Source organism: Pistacia vera, unplaced genomic scaffold, assembly GCF_008641045.1.
Source record: "Pistacia vera cultivar Batoury unplaced genomic scaffold, PisVer_v2 Contig461, whole genome shotgun sequence".
Classification (NCBI taxonomy): Eukaryota; Viridiplantae; Streptophyta; class Magnoliopsida; order Sapindales; family Anacardiaceae; genus Pistacia; species Pistacia vera.
This window is the reverse complement of record NW_022196292.1, coordinates 541,289-558,419: the sequence shown is the minus strand read 5'-3', so window position 1 is coordinate 558,419 and position 17,131 is coordinate 541,289. Positions and strand designations below refer to the sequence as shown.

The 17,131-nt window shown below is 35.3% G+C and overlaps 1 protein-coding gene across 1 annotated transcript; it reads right to left on the bottom strand.

Annotated features, from left to right (window-relative positions):
* Positions 1 to 4,705: 4,705 nt before the first annotated feature.
* On the bottom strand, positions 4,706 to 7,061 carry LOC116145416 (alpha carbonic anhydrase 4-like). Its single transcript, XM_031430879.1, has 7 exons — positions 6,962 to 7,061; positions 5,964 to 6,181; positions 5,680 to 5,786; positions 5,491 to 5,593; positions 5,177 to 5,335; positions 5,020 to 5,073; positions 4,706 to 4,937 (listed from the first exon to the last, which is right to left on the bottom strand). The coding sequence occupies exons 1-7, from the start codon at positions 7,059 to 7,061 to the stop codon at positions 4,869 to 4,871; spliced, it is 810 nt and encodes a 269-aa protein (XP_031286739.1). The 3' UTR covers positions 4,706 to 4,868.
* Between the last annotated feature and the right edge of the window lie 10,070 nt (positions 7,062 to 17,131).

The window sequence follows — 17,131 nt, the reverse complement described above, 5'->3', positions numbered from 1 at the left end:
TGGAAGGAAAACATTATTCATTGTTCGATTTGGAAGGGAACTGTGGAATCCGAAGAGCGAAACGCGGTATTGGAAGCAATTTTCGGCAACAATGAAGATGTTGTTTGAAATTGAATTTTTATCACAAATGTCTTGATTATAATTAAACTTATAATTGTTGGCATGAGTCAAGTGTATAATAACTCTTTATCATATAATTAAATTAAAACTAGGCTTTGGTAACAAATCTAATGTTTTGAAAATATCTTATTAAAATTTGATTTTAAACTTATGATGAGAGAGAGAATTAAATAAAACTTAAAATTACTCTCTCTCACCATTAAATCATTCTTTTTACTTATAATTCAGCAAGGATAAATAGGTCTTTTTATACATGGGCATCTTATCAAAAGCCAAATATATCCCTATTTTATCCGGATCAATTGATCCAACAAGCATTTGTTAAAATAAATCTATTCCAAGTCTTAATATAAAGACTAGATCTCTAACTTAAGCGTCAAAGACTCTATGTAATTAGGGGTATTCAAAAAATGCAAAAAATGAACCAAACCGAAAAACCGGTTAACTGAAAAAATGGTTCGGTTATGGTTCAAAAATTCAAAAAACCGGATTTCCGGTTCGGGAAAAAATAAAAACGGTTAACCGAAACGGTTTTACAATATATTATAATATACAATATATATATATATATATATATTATATATAATTATATATTAAATAAAAAAAATATTCATTTCAGACTTTATTTATATCAATTTTAATGTATTTTAATAGTGGCCAAGGATATGTATGAATGTTTAATTTTTATTTGGATATGTATTGTTTATTTTATATTTATTTAGGAAAAATAAAAAAAATAAGTTTATATAAAAAAAAAAAGGGAAAACCGGTTTCCCTCCAAACCGGTTTGGTTTCGATTCGAGAATTTTCCCGAACCGAAAAACCAGTTCAGTTCAGAAAAGCAATTAGCCGGGTTGGTTAAATGCTTTTGAACACCCCTGCAGCTAATGGCACCCCCATGAGCGCCTTGACTAGAGGTGAGGCGTTCCGAGGACCCTCCACTTTTCGGGAGAACCGGAACCGGAACCGGAACCGCACAATGTGGTTCCCAAAAAGGAACCGGAATTGGAACTGCACAGTGCAGGTTCTTCAATTCAAGAACCGGAACCAAATGTAGGTTCCAGTTCCTTCCGGGGTACCCTATAAAAATCAATTACCCCCCTATTAGTTTAACAAATGACAAAAATACCTTAAAAGTTTACAAAACACCCCTAACAAATATACATTTGGGTTTAGGGTTTAATATAATGTATATATAATTAATTAAATTGTTAATCTTATAAGTATTGTAATATTGTATATAGAATGTATAATTAATAAGTAATCATACCATAAATTATAATGTAATGTTATAATTAATAAAATTGTAATCATTTAATTAAGTATTGCGTAAATTAGTAAATTACTAATGTTTATAATATAATGTCTAATCAATTAAGTTATCATTTAATTATGTAATGTTATATTAATTATAGATCATCATAATGTAATGTTTTAATGAATAAGTAATCATATATAACCTATAATTTAATATTATAATAATTAAATTTCAAATCATTTAATTATATACTAATGTTTATAATGGAATGTTATAATTGATTAAGTAATCATATTATAAATATATAAGGTAATGTTATAATTAATTAATTTTTAATCGTTTAATTAAATAATGTAATAATATAGTAAATTACTAATGTTTATAATGTAATGTTATAAATTCAAACTAATTATGTAATCACTTAACTATGTAATGTATAATTAAGTAAGTGATCATAATTAATGTAATATAATAATGTATAATTTAATTGAATAATTATTTAACTACAATGTAATGTTTATAATGAAATGTTTATAAGGTAATGTTATAATAATTAAATTTCTAATCATTTAATTAAATATTGTGCTAATGTTTATGTAGTAAATTAGTATTACTATGTTAAAACTAATATCATAACTCATACTCAATTAAGTAAACATTTATTAGTAATGTTATAATTAATTATGTGATCATATTAATGTAATGTTATAGTGAATTAAGTAATCAGATTATAGATCTTTAATGTTATATTATAATTAATTAAAATTTATCATTTAATTAAGTAAGTAATAAATAATAATGTAGTAAATTACTAATGTTTATAATGTAATGTTTAAAATTATAACTAATTAAGTAATCTTTAACTATGTATACTATAATTAATTAAGTGATTATAAATTCATAATATAATGTAATGTAATAATGTTAATTTAATTAAGTATATTAACATAATGTAATATTTAATAATTAAATTTCATCATTTAATTAAGTATCATTTGTTTATATGTAATGTTATAATTAATGTTTATAATATAATGTCATAATCAATTAAATATCATCTATATGTAATGTTATAATTAATATGTAATCAACTAATCATACTATAATAAAATAGTAAAATGTTACAATGAATTAAGTAATTATACTATAAGTAATATAATATTATAATTATTAGTTATAATAGAATATATAATTAATAAGTAATCATTTAATTATAATTTAATGTTACAATTAATTACATAATCGTACCATAAATTTATAAGTAATGTTGTAATTAATTAAATTTAATCATTTAATTAAGTATTATTTAATGCTTATGTAATAAATTAGTATTACTATATTTATATATAATGTCTATAATTATAATCATAATTATGTAATATTATAATTAATTATATAATCATACTATAAAGTAATGTTATAGTGAAAAACTATAAGTAATTATACTATAAATTTTTAATGTATATTTAATTAATTATTTTTATCATAATTAAGTTTGTATTAATGTTTATAATAAAATGTTATAATTGACTAAGTAATTATATATAAATCTCTAAATGTAATGCTAGAATTAATTAAATTTCTAATTATTTAATTAAGTAATATACTAAATGTTATAACTTATAAGTCAATTAATTAAGTAATAATCCATTATATAATGCATAATTAATTATACTATAAATCAATTAAGTAATGTTATAAAATTATAATTATTAAGTAACATAACATAATGTAATGTATAATTGATTAGTAGAATCTTTAACTAGTAATTAAATTTATTAATGTTTATCAATTTATCATATATAATTAATTAATTACTAATTTATTATAGATATACTTAGAACTTGATAATTGAAGTAAATAACTAAATATATTATTACTCAATCAAATATACTATTTTATTCAAAAATAATTCTTTTAATAACATTAAAAATGTAAAACACTTTTAATTGGATCATAATTCCAATTATTCACTTAATTAATCAAAACTTTAATATTAATGTATTATAATATATTAAAGCTTTTAATATGGTGTAATTTATGTATAATAAGTACAATTGTATTGTATATTTATTTAATTAGGTTATTCTAAAAATTTAACTTTTTCTATTTTAAATTTTTTTATATATAAAATAATAGAAACCCTCCATTATTCACATTTCACAAATATTTCATTGTAGTCCAAATTTCCAAACAGGTTCCAAACAGGTTCCAAAACAGGTTCCAAACAGGTTCCAAAAATCGGTTCCAAATCGGATACCCCCTACAGGTTCCAAACAGGGTACCCTTTTCACAGGTTCCAGTTCCGATTCCGGTTCCTCCACACACAAGAATCGGAATAAAAAACCGTACAGTATCGGTTCCAAAAAATTGGAACTGGAACCTACCCGCACAGTACCGGTTCTGGGTAGGTTTTGGTTTCGGTTTCGATTCCGATTCTACCCCCCAGTTTCGGTTCTACCCGCTATCCGTACTCACCCCTACCTTGACCGTCTTTTGTGTGTGAGAAAGGAACGAGGCCTGTTAAAGTTGGTGTGAAGGCTCTTGGGGTCCGAGTTTCAGGCAAATGAAGACCTGATCCCAGGCTTGGCGAGACTCCTGTGTCTACCGAGCAGCATAACAGTCGAGGGTCCAGGACGTGAAATAACCATATTCAGCACCTACGAGTTTTCGCGGTCAACACTACATTCCATGAAAAAACTTGGGAGACATGACGGGGGACCATCAAACATGGATTAATTGTAATTGTGATTACCGGTTATTAAATTAAAAAAAAAAAACTATTATATATGGCAAGCTTAATGCAGGTTAATTTCAAATATCTCCTTGATAATTAACATGCTAACTTAATATAATTTTTTCGCTTGGTTAATACTAAAAGGAAAGATTTACTTTAATAATTAAATACTTTATTGAATTAATTTTGAATTGATTTTTTGTATGTATTTATAATAAAATTAATAAACTTATTACAAATTTCGCTTAGGGATTAAAATTAATTATTATTGTTTAGGTAATCATTTTCTACTATAAATATTTATTTATTAGTTTATTTAATTATTTAGTAAACCATCGAATAAATTTTCAATTTGTTAAATACTTATAAAATAAAAACTTTCAATTAAGCGAACAATATATGTCATTATTATGTAATTCTCAAGTACTTCAAATTTGAACTATTTTAATCTGAGCTTCGTAAAAAATGCCTTGATTTTTTTAATGAATGTATCCTAATAGACTAGAAAGAAAAGAATCAGCAGATCAAATTAAAAGTGCGGTGAAAAGAGTAAATAATATGCTGATTCCCCTTCTGAAATCATCCTCTTATTTAAAAATAACTCTTTGTTTGCTGATTTAGTTTAAACATCACAATGCATAGGATGAACACATAAAGAAAACCAACCAAATTTAGGCAGTAATAATGGAAGTGAATTACACTCTCTTCCTGTCTTCATTAAAATCAATGAATAGTAACCTCTCAGCAATTTTCTCATGGACTATAGAACCAAATTGCTCTTCCTTTCAGTTGCTGGGTTGGCCTTGCATTTTCCACAAATCCCTGGTAACCAAGAAATCAACAAAGATAAAAACAACAAGAGATTAATTTATGTTGATCAAATTCTACAGGAAAAGGCACTTACATCTTCAACCTTTTCCTTCAATGCTCTTACTTGCTCCCTTGAAACTGTCCTCACCTGTATCAGACAAGTAGTATTTTATTAGAGTGCTTCAATGGAGTATTATTTGGAATAATTTGCAAGAGTTTATTTGATAACAAAATTATATTGTTTAAGTTACCTTGTTCACTATCGTCCAAATCACGCCCTCGGTGCAAGGAGGAGTTGAGAGTGAACCTATATATCTGTAGTACTTCCGACTACCGAATTTGACATCTCCTGGATTAACATTTCTAATTTCTTTTTCTTTCTCCCCTAGTGATTTTATGTAGGGGAAAAGCTGAAACAATGAGAGAAACAAAAAGTAAACAGTAATGAACAAGAAAAGCATCAAATTTCTCAGAGAGAACTAAAATTTTAAATGGAGTACTTCAATGAATGCTAGGAAAACGAAACTTCCTGAAGAATGTTAAGCAAACAGAAGAAAAATCATACCCTTGAAAGGAAAGGATCAGGATGGCCATATTCATACACAATTCCGATAACAGCTTTCTTGTTATCAGAACTTACATGAACCATATGAAGTTCCAACTCATACCTACAATTCAGCAGATAAAAAGTGAATGTGAAAGCAAAAGAAAACATAATCAAGTTTCAAAGAAATTAAAGGAGAAATGAAGCAACCTAGATCCATTAAAAGTATGCTCAGACGGGGTATGCCAGTGACACTGAACTAGTTTATAGTAAGTTCCATTTATGTTAATTTGTCCTGCATCTCCTTTCCATTTTACCTGACAAATGCAACCACTCATTTCAAAATTAGAAATTAAATTCTATCAACAAACAAATACATAATCAATCCCAAGCAATTTTACCATAACATATTCCAACATCTAATCTTGTAAAGATATTAACACTGCTCGAAATAAAAACGCAAGGTTAAAAGAAGAGTGGTAGTAGTTGTTTACTGAAATGAAATGTCCTTTCTGCAAAACAGCAGAAGCCGGATTGTAGTCCCTTTTTAGTTTGCCTAGAGTAGCTGAAACTAGCAAACTTTTGCCAACAAGGTCAATGGGAGACTGCATTTTTCCATTCCCGCAAGTTCGCCAATTTGGGTTGATGTTGCCCCAGCTCTTTGGCCCTTTACCAGTTCCTTCACTGTAGGAGAATGGAGTTTCATGGTCTTCTACATTCCATGAAATCATCAAATTTTAGTTCATCATGACCTTATATAACTAATCATTATAAATTTTAGTAATTCATGCCTATTAATTGTATGATCCTGCATAGCGTAAATTCACTATCGTGAAGAAGATTTACTACAGTTTCCAAAATCTGTAGTGATGCAAAAAGAGAGAAGAAAGCAAAGAGTATTTCTTCTTTTCTTTTCATGCAGTTAATTAAGATACAAAGAAAGGGTGACTAGTTTAAACTTTAAAGAAAGAACCTAGTAAGTAAAAAGGAAAATTATGATATGGTCTTGCAAGTAAATAATAAAAAAATCAAAACAAACTAATCACTAAGCAAAGAAGCTAATTCCTTCTTTATTTTAAAGCATGAATTAAGAACCAAAGGGTCAGGTTACTGTTTTGACAGGTCATACAGTGACATTCGAACTAATAATTAACATCCGTATAGGTTATAACCTTAAATCAAGATTACCCAATAATTGTTCTCAAAATGACAATAAAACTAATTGTAATAACTTGTTTCTGTATGAACAAACCAATCTCTTTTAAATCAAAAACGAGACAGAAGCAAGAAAGGGGCAGCCAAATATTTAAATCAATGTGACAAAAGGCAAATAATTTGATAACAATTTTATGCAGAACCAGAACACAGAAGATGACTTAAACAATTGCATGCATGTTAACTAATGGATTAATATCAATTAATACTAGCGAATTTCTCAAAAAAGTATAACATTTACAATGATAAACATAACATTCAAATGAAAGGGACATACCATGTTGAGAAGCATAAGCAGATATAAAATGAAGAAGATGGGATGAGAGAAGAAGAGAAGTGAAAATGAAAAAGATAAAGGATTTGTTGTTGTACAACATGTTGATGTGTGCTCTAACTAATGATGTTTGGGGTAAATGTACTCGTAAATATTTAGAAGACTTATATAGAAAGAAGAGGAAAGAATTATTCTGTGAGTGTTGAGTGGTGATTGTGTTGGTGTTTGTGTCTATTGCATGGTCTTACAATGTCTCTTTTTGCTTTTGTCATGCCATTTTTTAACTTTTATATTTATGTTTTCCTCCTCTATTTTAAAAAAAAAAAAAAAAAAAAAAAAATAAAAATATATATATGACTAGGGATAACAATGGATAACTTGACTCTTAAGGAAATAAAATCACTGACTTTTTTCAAATCTATCATGGTAAGAAATCTTTTATCATAAATATTATATACATCCAGACCCACTAATTAATATCCCTAAACTTATCCCAACAGAATAGATTTATGAGTTAAAATTGTCATCCTTAACCATGATATGTATTTATTTTTTTAATAAACTATAAATCATCATAAGAATAATGGTAAATAAATATACATTTAAAATTATTATACTAAACAAATATAAAATACAAATTATGTAATTAGTTTGTTCATTAGGAAGCGATTGATGGTTTATTTATAGAATGGACAGGAATGATGTGATTATTAATATTTATACAAATTATTAATATTCTGGAATAACTAAGAAATCAATTTTCTTAATGGATTGTCTAATGAAAGAAACTATAAATTCATCAAAAACAAATTCTTAATTTAAATCATATCCATATATATAATATGGTTAATTTTGTTAAATATCTCTGTTATGCCTGGAAAAGTAGGGCTGACGCAGAAGCCTTGTCAGCATGGGTGGTCAGAACTTAAGGAAGTTATACAACTGCTCAGATGCGGCCACGTCGCTTAATGACGTGAATGGCAAGCTCCTGCCAGTGTAGTAGGTGTACGTCAGGTTGGTGAATGGTTGGAAGCGATCCACGTGTCCAATCCCTGCGCTAGTCGAGGAAATCACGCGGGCAAGTGAGCAATGGGACGGAGAGATGGATTTGCACAACATCTACCCTACTCGCAGATTTAGTAATCATTACCTTGGTTCATCCCACTATAAATAGAGGACTTCTCTCCTATTTGTGGGATTTGCTAATTTCTCTCTCTCTCTCTCTCTCTCTCTCTCTCTCTCTCTTGTATTCTCAAAGCTAGAAGTCAGCTCGCTAATCGCGACCTAACTTTACTCAGTAATACAATATTAGTGGACGTAGGATTCGCCTTGTGAGCATCCAAACCACTTTAGACGTTGTTCTTTTTATTTTATTCAACTAAACACTTCCATAATCACGTGTGACTTCTGAGCTCACTCAGCATTTCTCACGTGCGAATAGTTTGTGTCAAAATCAAGCATCAACAGTTTGACACTAGAAAGAGGGCCTAATTTAGTACATGTTCTTCATCAGGAGAATCTCTGACTAATCGGTCCCACAACAGCAAATGGCTTGCGGCTTCGAATTTGAACGAACCACCTATGGCAATGAAGAAATCCCCTAGGTACAGGATGACACTCCTCCCGAAGTGCCCCCAGCCTAGCAAAATGAAATGGGGGATATCCCTTCAAGCTCACGACTTGATCCAGCCATTATGAGTTACTTGGAGGGGTTCAACAATACTCTCCAAACGGTCAGTCGGAGGCTAGACCAATTGGATCAGGTAGTGCCATCCGAATCAAATGAGGCGACGCAATCGCCAAAAAAGCCTGTAGGTCACGCGAAAGCGCGAAAAAGGACAAAAGCCCATACCTTGTGCACTACAGCGCGTCAAAGAAAGGGAAAGCAAGTGGCGCATGGCAGACCCAAAGGCTCTAAGGGACCAGCGAACACCGATTGCACCCTGGGTAGGATACCTGTAGCATTGTGACTTGGTGACATGTCGCGGCCCGAGCCGTCCCGTGCCACGTCGCATGAGCACTCCCACAAAAGTCCAAGGCGAGGAGATTCCCATAATCACCAAAATGACGGCTTTGATCATCGTCGCGTGGAAGATTCCCACCATCTGCGGGTCGATTCGTACCACCGCGGAGGTCAGGAAAGTTTCCCAAATCATTCAACGCCATCACACAACTCTAGCCAATGTATGTCGAGATTGGCCGAAACTGTTGGCCGAGGCGAGGAGGAATCCGACCTATGATCTTTCCTTAACTGCAACCGTGAGGGTCGAACCCACGTTGCAGAAAGTAATCCCTAGATAGCCCCGCTGCCTCAGATTGAGGAGTTGTAGTGAGCTCTGGATCAGCTAAAGGCTCAACAAAATGAGCAAGGGTAGGTCGCAGAGGCGTCTCCCTTTTCTCCAATAGTATTAGCCGCTCTTCTCCCATCAAGATTCAGATGGAAATTCTGATCCGCATGATCACCTATACGAGTTCAACGACCTCATGGAACTCCACCAAGTCTCTGACTTGGCAAAATGTCGTTGCTTGGCAGTAACTCTCACCTCTCATGCCAAGCGATGGTTCAGGTCGCTCCCAACAGGATAAGTAAACTCGTGGCCCTAGATGAGCTCAATATTCCTGAGACACTTCCAAGCAAACAGGAAGTTCTCAATACCTCTAAGCTACCTGAGCAATATAAAGCAAGAGAGGGATGAGCCCCTCCAGTCTTATATTGACAGGTTCCATAGAGAGGCTCCATAAAGTAGCTCACACTCCCGAAGAATCCGTTCGGACTCTTATCATCGCGGGAGTTCGTCCACAGACGGATTTGTGGAAGGAGCTACAATCTGAGGACGATGTTTCCTTCACCCGCTTCTACAACCTTACAGAAAAGTACCTCCACATTGAAAACTCCATGGCGGCGCTCAACCGCCATGACCCTAGTCCTTCAGGTAATGCTCCCGATCGAGGGGAGAACAGGAGGACTGATCGCAGATGGGCTAATGATGATTAACGGAAAGGAAAGAAGCAGCGATATGAGCCCAATAAATCTTACGCCCTAGTTCCTCGTCGCGGTCACAATAAGAGTCATTACACCCCTCTAAATGCCTCAATCTTAACTATCATTGATAAGTCAGAAGAGGTCGGTCTGCTCGAAGAGCCCGAACCCATGAAAAATCCCCCTTCGGCCAGAAGCAGTAAAAAATATTGTCGCTATCACCAGGATAATGGGTACCACACTGATAATCCGTAAATTATACAGTTTTCATTTGATCTTTTTGACGGATTTCAGGTACTTTCTAGTGCATTTTTACCTGAATTGGTGCTTAATTCTTTACTTTTCATGTTTCAGGTTTAAAATGGACTTTTTGAGCAAATAAAGACAAAACTGGATAATTTTGACTCAGAATTGAGCGGATTTCAGAAGATAGGAGAGTTCCGGAGCAGGACAACGCACGATGAAGCTTGTTTCCAAGGAAGAGAGCCGAAAATCGAAGAATCGAACGAAGNTAATCAATAATATTAAAAGGATATGTTGATGTTGTGATTTGCACTAATGAGAAGTATGTAGGTTCTATGGTCGAATCTACATAGGAGTTTGTATAAACCTGTGATTTCGATGTTAGATAAATGGATGAATAAGAAACAAAACAATAGCATAAGAAAAAAAAAAAATTAAAATGGTTCTGATGCTAAGTGCAAATCCTACGTTTACTATTCTTGTATTGTTTTTTGTGTTTTCGCTATGTACAAGCATGGTTTTAAGACCCAGCCTAGCCCGATTGGTTCAACCGGTTGAACCAGAAATTGGTGATCGAGCCGGGTCTATTTGACTAAAAAACCGGAATTTTCAAATGACCCAATTTGAATCACGATTTGACCCTTTTTTTTGTTACGAACTGTTGGTTCGACCCAGTGGTTGAACTGCTTTTTATTATTTTATTATATGTCATGTTGATGTCAGAATGACGTCATCACGTTGACATCAACATATGACATCACGGTTCGACCTGGTGGTTGAATCGGTTCAACCAACCAACCTAGTGACTCGGTGACTTGACCGGGTCACTCCCCGGGTCGGGTTTTAAAACCTTGTGTACAAGTAAGGCTTACAAAGTATGAATCAAAATTAGATCCCTAATTTGAATTAAAAAGTAAGCTTATATACTGTTACAATGGCAAATTTGTAAATAAAATTAACCTAAAAAAGATGACACGTGACGTGAACCCAGGGATTTGCATCAAATTAAGTGAATTTATGGTGTATAGATTTCATTAAAAAATCAAATGGTGGTCATGATGATGCTCTTGTCTTCATGCCCGAAATAGGGTAGTGTGAGGTCCACAGAATGTTGGTGGACAATGGAAGCGCTGTGAACATCTTATTCCAGCGAGCTTTCGAAATGATGAAACTGGATGAAGTCAATCTGAAGCTTGCCTCCATCCCTCTGTATGGTTTCACCAGGGATCATCTGATTCCCAAGGGGACGATCTCGCTCCTGGTCACGTTGGATGATACCGATGAAATGACCAAAATGACTGAGTTCCTAGTAGTGGACTGTCCATCCGCTTTCAATGACATCTTGGGACGACCCCTACTATGAAGCTTCAAAGTAGTCATCTCAATGTACCATCTAAAGATGAAGTTTCCTACCCCAACGGGGATAGAGGAAGTAAGCGGATTTCAACGCGCATCTCGCGACTACTATGTAAGGGTAGTGCAGATGGCGTGTAAAGGAAAAGGAACTCTAGTCGGCAGCCTTGAACAGGTAATGGCAATCAGCAGGATCGAGCCACAGCCTGGCCCAGCTGAGGATAACATGGATCCTCGTATCCAAGAATGCACTTGTAGTGGGCCGGTTGAGGACCTATCTGAAGGATCGGTCTATTAGAGCGAGCCGAGTCGAGTGTTGAGAATTGGAAGTAATCTCAACCCCTAGCTTGCCAGCGACTTGTCCAGCTTTCTCAGGGAAAATATCTACGTGTTCACATGGACTCATGCCGACATGGTCGGGATCAACCCAAATATCATATGTCATGCCTTGAATGTCGATAGTAAGGTCAGGTCAGTCCGCCAGAAGAGAAGAGCAATGGATCCGGAACGATATGCTACCTTGAAAGTTGAGGTAGATAATCTCCTCCTAAATGGATCCATCCGGGAGGCACTCTACCCGAGCTGGGTTATCAACCCGGTTTTGGTAAGAAAGCCTAATGGAAAACGACAAACCTGCGTTGACTTCACTGACCTCAACAAAGCCTATCCGAAGGACATCTTTCCTTTGCCGAGAATCGACCAGCTCGTTGTTGCCACCTCCGGGCACGAGCTGTTGAGTTTTATGGACGCCTACTTAAGATACAATCAGATTCCAATGTACGCACCGGACGAAGAGCATACCTCTTTTGTTACAGATCGGGGGCTGTACTGCTACAAGGTTATGCCCTTCGACCTAAAGAATGTTGGGGCGACTTACCAACGACTGGTTAACCGAATGTATTCCGAGCAGATCAGAAAATCAATGGAAGTCTATGTTGATGACATACTGGTCAAATCGCATGTCGCTTCAGATCACATAGCGCATCTCGCTGAGATGTTCGGTATACTCCGGAGGTACAGAATGAAGCTCAATCCTCTCAAGTGTTCGTTCGGAGTACCCTCGGAAAAATTCTTGGGGTATATGGTTAACCAGAGGGGAATATAAATCAACCCCGAAAAGATCCAAGCTCTCCTTGGTATGAAAAGTCTGACCAACCGAAAACAGATTCAGAGTCTCAATGGGCGAATAGCGGCACTCAGTCGCTTCATATCAAAGGCAATAGATCACTGCTTGCCATTCTTTAATATACTCAGGGTCAATAAGAAGTTTGAGTGGACTCCCGAGTGCGAACAGACCTTCCAAAGCATTAAAGAGCACCTCGGAAAGCCATCTCTTATGTCCAAGCCTCTCCCTCAGGAAATTCTTCTCCTATATCTATCCGTCTCTTAGTATGCAATCAGTGCAGCTCTAATTCGAGAAGAAGATAGGGTCCAATGGCCAGTATATTACGCGAGCAGACGTCTGCTGGACACTGAAATGTGGTATCCAGAAATTGAGCGATTAGCTTATGCCCTGCTGATCGCCTCCAAGAAGTTGCGACCTTATTTCCACGCCCACACAATCCATGTATTGACAAACTATCCGCTCAAGCAAGTCCTCTAGAGGCCAGAGGCTTCGAGTAAGTTGCTCAAGTGGGCTATGGAACTGAATCAGTTCGATCTGCAGTACAGATCGAAAGCAACCATTAAAGGGTAGGCTGTTGCTGATTTCATTTCGAAATTCTCATATCAACTAGTTTAGGAATCCGAGCAACAGGCCAACGAAGTCACCCAGGAAACTGTTTAGAATCTATCGACCTGGAGCCTCTATGTCGATGGATCCTCGAATAGGAAAATGACCGGGGCAGGCCTTCTCCTCCTTAGTCCCGAAAGGAATCGCATCCACGGTATTCTTCGATTTGGGTTAAAAGCAACCAACAACGAGGCTGAATATGAAGCTCTGCTCGCTGGTTTGCGGTTGGCAAAAGAAATGGGATCAACCGCGATCAGCATTCACAGCAACTCCATGCTGGTTGTTAACCAGATCTCAGAGGAATATCAGGCCAAGGAAGAAAACATGATAAGTTATACGAAGAAAGCTAAGGCCGCGCTCGAGCCATTCAAGTACTTCACGATCACGCAGATCCCTATAGACAGTAATTCTGTCGCGGATGCCTTGGCAAAGATGGCCTCGTCGCTGGACTTAGATACGCCAAAAAGTATTCCTATTCAGTTTATAGAGACCCCTAGTATCAGCTCACCCGAACAGGCCGTGAATGTGACAGAGTCAGTTTCCTGGATGACTCTAATTATTCAGTATCTCCGAGATGGAACCTTGCCCAACGACAAGATCGAGGCAAGAACCATGCGAACTAGAGCTGCTCGTTACACGCTTATAGGAGATCAGTTGTACAAGTGAGGGTTTAGCGCCCCTCTCATTCGATGTGTAACCGATGAGGAAGCATATTACATCATGAGACAGATACATGAAGGGATATGTGGTAATCACACTACCACGCGATCCCTCGCCAACAAAGTTGTTCGTCAAGGGTATTACTGGCCCTTACTCCAAGATGATACCTTCAACTTTGTGAAAAAGTGTGACAAGTGCCAACAGTTCGCGAACATACCGCGAGCTCCTTCCCACCAGCTGATAACCATGACCAGCCCCTGACCATTTTCCATGTGGAGAATTGATCTTATTGGACCTATGCTAGTTGGAAGGGGAGGGGTCAAGTATGCAGTGGTCGCGGTGGATTACTTCACAAAGTGAGCCGAGGCCGAACCCTTGGCTGCAATCACTACCAAGAAGCTCAAGGACTTTGTCTTCAAAAACATAGTGTACCGCTATGGAATTCCTCATACCTTCATTTCCGATAACGGAAATAGTTCAACAACGGGGAATTCAAGTAGTTTTGCGATGACCTGGGGATCCATAAAAAATTCGCCTCAGTCACAGGACCACAAGCAAATGGCCAGGTTGAAGCTGTCAACAAGACCATCAAGCATATTTTGAAAGCCAAGCTTGGCGCTGCCAAGGGTAATTGGGCCGACGACCTCCCAGAAGTCCTATAATTATATAAGACAACTTTGAGAACCTCTACTTCGGAAACACCCTTCTCGCTAGCATATGGTTGCGAGGCCATGATCCCAGTGGAAGTAGAGACTGGTTCACTTCGGAGAGACTTGTTCAATGAAACAGACAATGAAGCGCCTATGCATGCAAGTCTGGATCTTGTTGAAGAACATTGCAGCAAGGCTCAGATGAGGATAGCAGCCTACCAACAGTGTGTAAAAAGGTTCTTCGACTCTAAGGTTAGGAGAAGAGACTTCCAGGTCAGCGACCGTGTTCTGAAAGAAGTCCTTCTCGGTACAAGAGAACCAAGTGCAGGAGTGTGAGGACCAAATTGGGAAGGCCCATACCGCGTTGCTAAGGTAATATGACCGGGAACTTATCACCTTAAAAGACTCAACGGTTCCGAAGTACCGCGAGCTTGGAATGCTGAATATCTTCGTCCCTATTATCAGTAATTTCGAACTCATTTTCTAATTTTCTTGTATAGACTTACTCTTTTAAGCCTTGTAAATAAGATAAGCTCTTATGTAATATTGTTTCTCGCATGTGTGCCTTTCTGTTCGTATATATCATTTGTATAAATACTATTGCAAATAGTTAGAAAGCAGTCTTGTGCCCACATGTGTAATATTTGTGATGTACGAAAAATTATAAGTACTTATGAATGATTAAGGAAATAATTTCTTTATTTATTATAAATTAAAATAGTGAGTAAACATGCTTGATTTTGACACCAACTACTCATCTCATCTCAAAACTTACACGTACTCATCTCATCTCAATTAATTGTCAAAATCAAAATACCTACACGTAACAATTCTTTGAGAGTGAAGATTCAATAGCTTTCAAGGACAGGAGGACTAAAAGGTGTTGAAGAAAACGAATGAAGAAAGAATTAAGAGCAGAGAATCGATATGTTATGACCCAAGTACAGTTGCTATCAGCAGAGAATTATAAGATGATGAGTGTGGATGAAGATGAAGATGAAGATGAAGATGAAGATGAAGCAGCTTGCAGATGGCAAGTACAAATACATTACTACTGCAAAATATTCCAGAAGTTTTTTTGTACAAATTGATAACGAAACTTCATTCAGTAATTGGTAAAGCATATATTCATTACAATCTCATCACCATCGTCATCATCTACGTTTCAACAAACTGATCAAAGCAGGTATAACCCTAATATTATATTGCTGAACTAACACTTTAACAAAGATCTCTCTCTAATTATCTCCTTGAAACATAGTTTATTTCCAATGTTAAAAGGGGAATCGATTCATTTAATGTTATGTTATGTCAACAAATGGCTATAATGGATGCAAAGATGCCAAGTTTTTCGAATTTTCCAAGCACTCCTACAAGTTGATCAAGATATATACAATCGTACAATTGGATAATACAATATATATATTTAATCAATAATATTAAAAGGATATGTTGATGTTGTGATTTGCACTAATGAGAAGTATGTAGGTTCTATGGTCGAATCTACGTAGGAGTTTGTATAAACCTGTGATTTCGATGTTAGATCAATGGATGAATAAGAAACCAAACAATAGCATAAGAAAAAAAAATTAAAATGGTTCGGATGCTAAGTGCAAATCCTACGTTTACTGTTCTTGTATTATTTTTTGTGTTTTCTCTATGTACAAGCATGGTTTTAAAACCCGGCCTGGCCCGACCGGTTTGGTGATCAACCCGGGTCGATTCGACTAAAAAACCGGAATTTTCAAGTGACCTTGTTTGAATCGTGGTTCGACCGATTTTTTTGTTACGAATTGCCGGTTTGACCTAGCTGTTGAACCGCTTTTTTTTTTTTTATATGTCATGTTAATGTCAGAATGACGTCAGCATGATGACATCATGGTTCGACCTGGTGGTTGAATCGGTTCGACCAGCCAACGTGACTTGACCGAGTCACTCCTCAGGTCGGGTTTTAAAACCTAGTGTACAAGCAAGGCTTACAAAGTATGAATCAAAATCAGATCCCTAATTTGAATTAAAAAAATAAGCTTATATACTGTTACAATGACAAATTTGTAAATAAAATTAACCTAAAAAAGATGACACGTGACGTCCACCCAGGGATTTGCATCAAATTAAGTGAATTTATGGTGTATAGATTTCTTTAAAAAATCAAATGGAGGTCACCAAGCATATGTTTCCTTAATACAAGTTAAGAGAACACATCTTTCCATGGAAGAAGAAGAAGAAGAAGATATATATTCATGACAAAAGAAAAAGTTATTCTTTATCATGTTGCGCAAGATCAATGGATATAAATAGATTGCACTTGGAGATTTTATTCTTTTATGTTGAGAATTTGATGACCATTCCAGTCGATATATAATAGAAAATTCATCATCATCATCAAAGTCATCCATTGATGAATTCTTCAAGCTATCCTGTTTCGGATTCTTTGCCTTATGATAAAGAGAGATTAAAGATTAAAATTCCAAGCATATAATTAGCTTAATTAATTGATTTAATTATCTTTATTAATCTGGCCCAGACCAACTTTTTATATGCCCTGTTCTTAT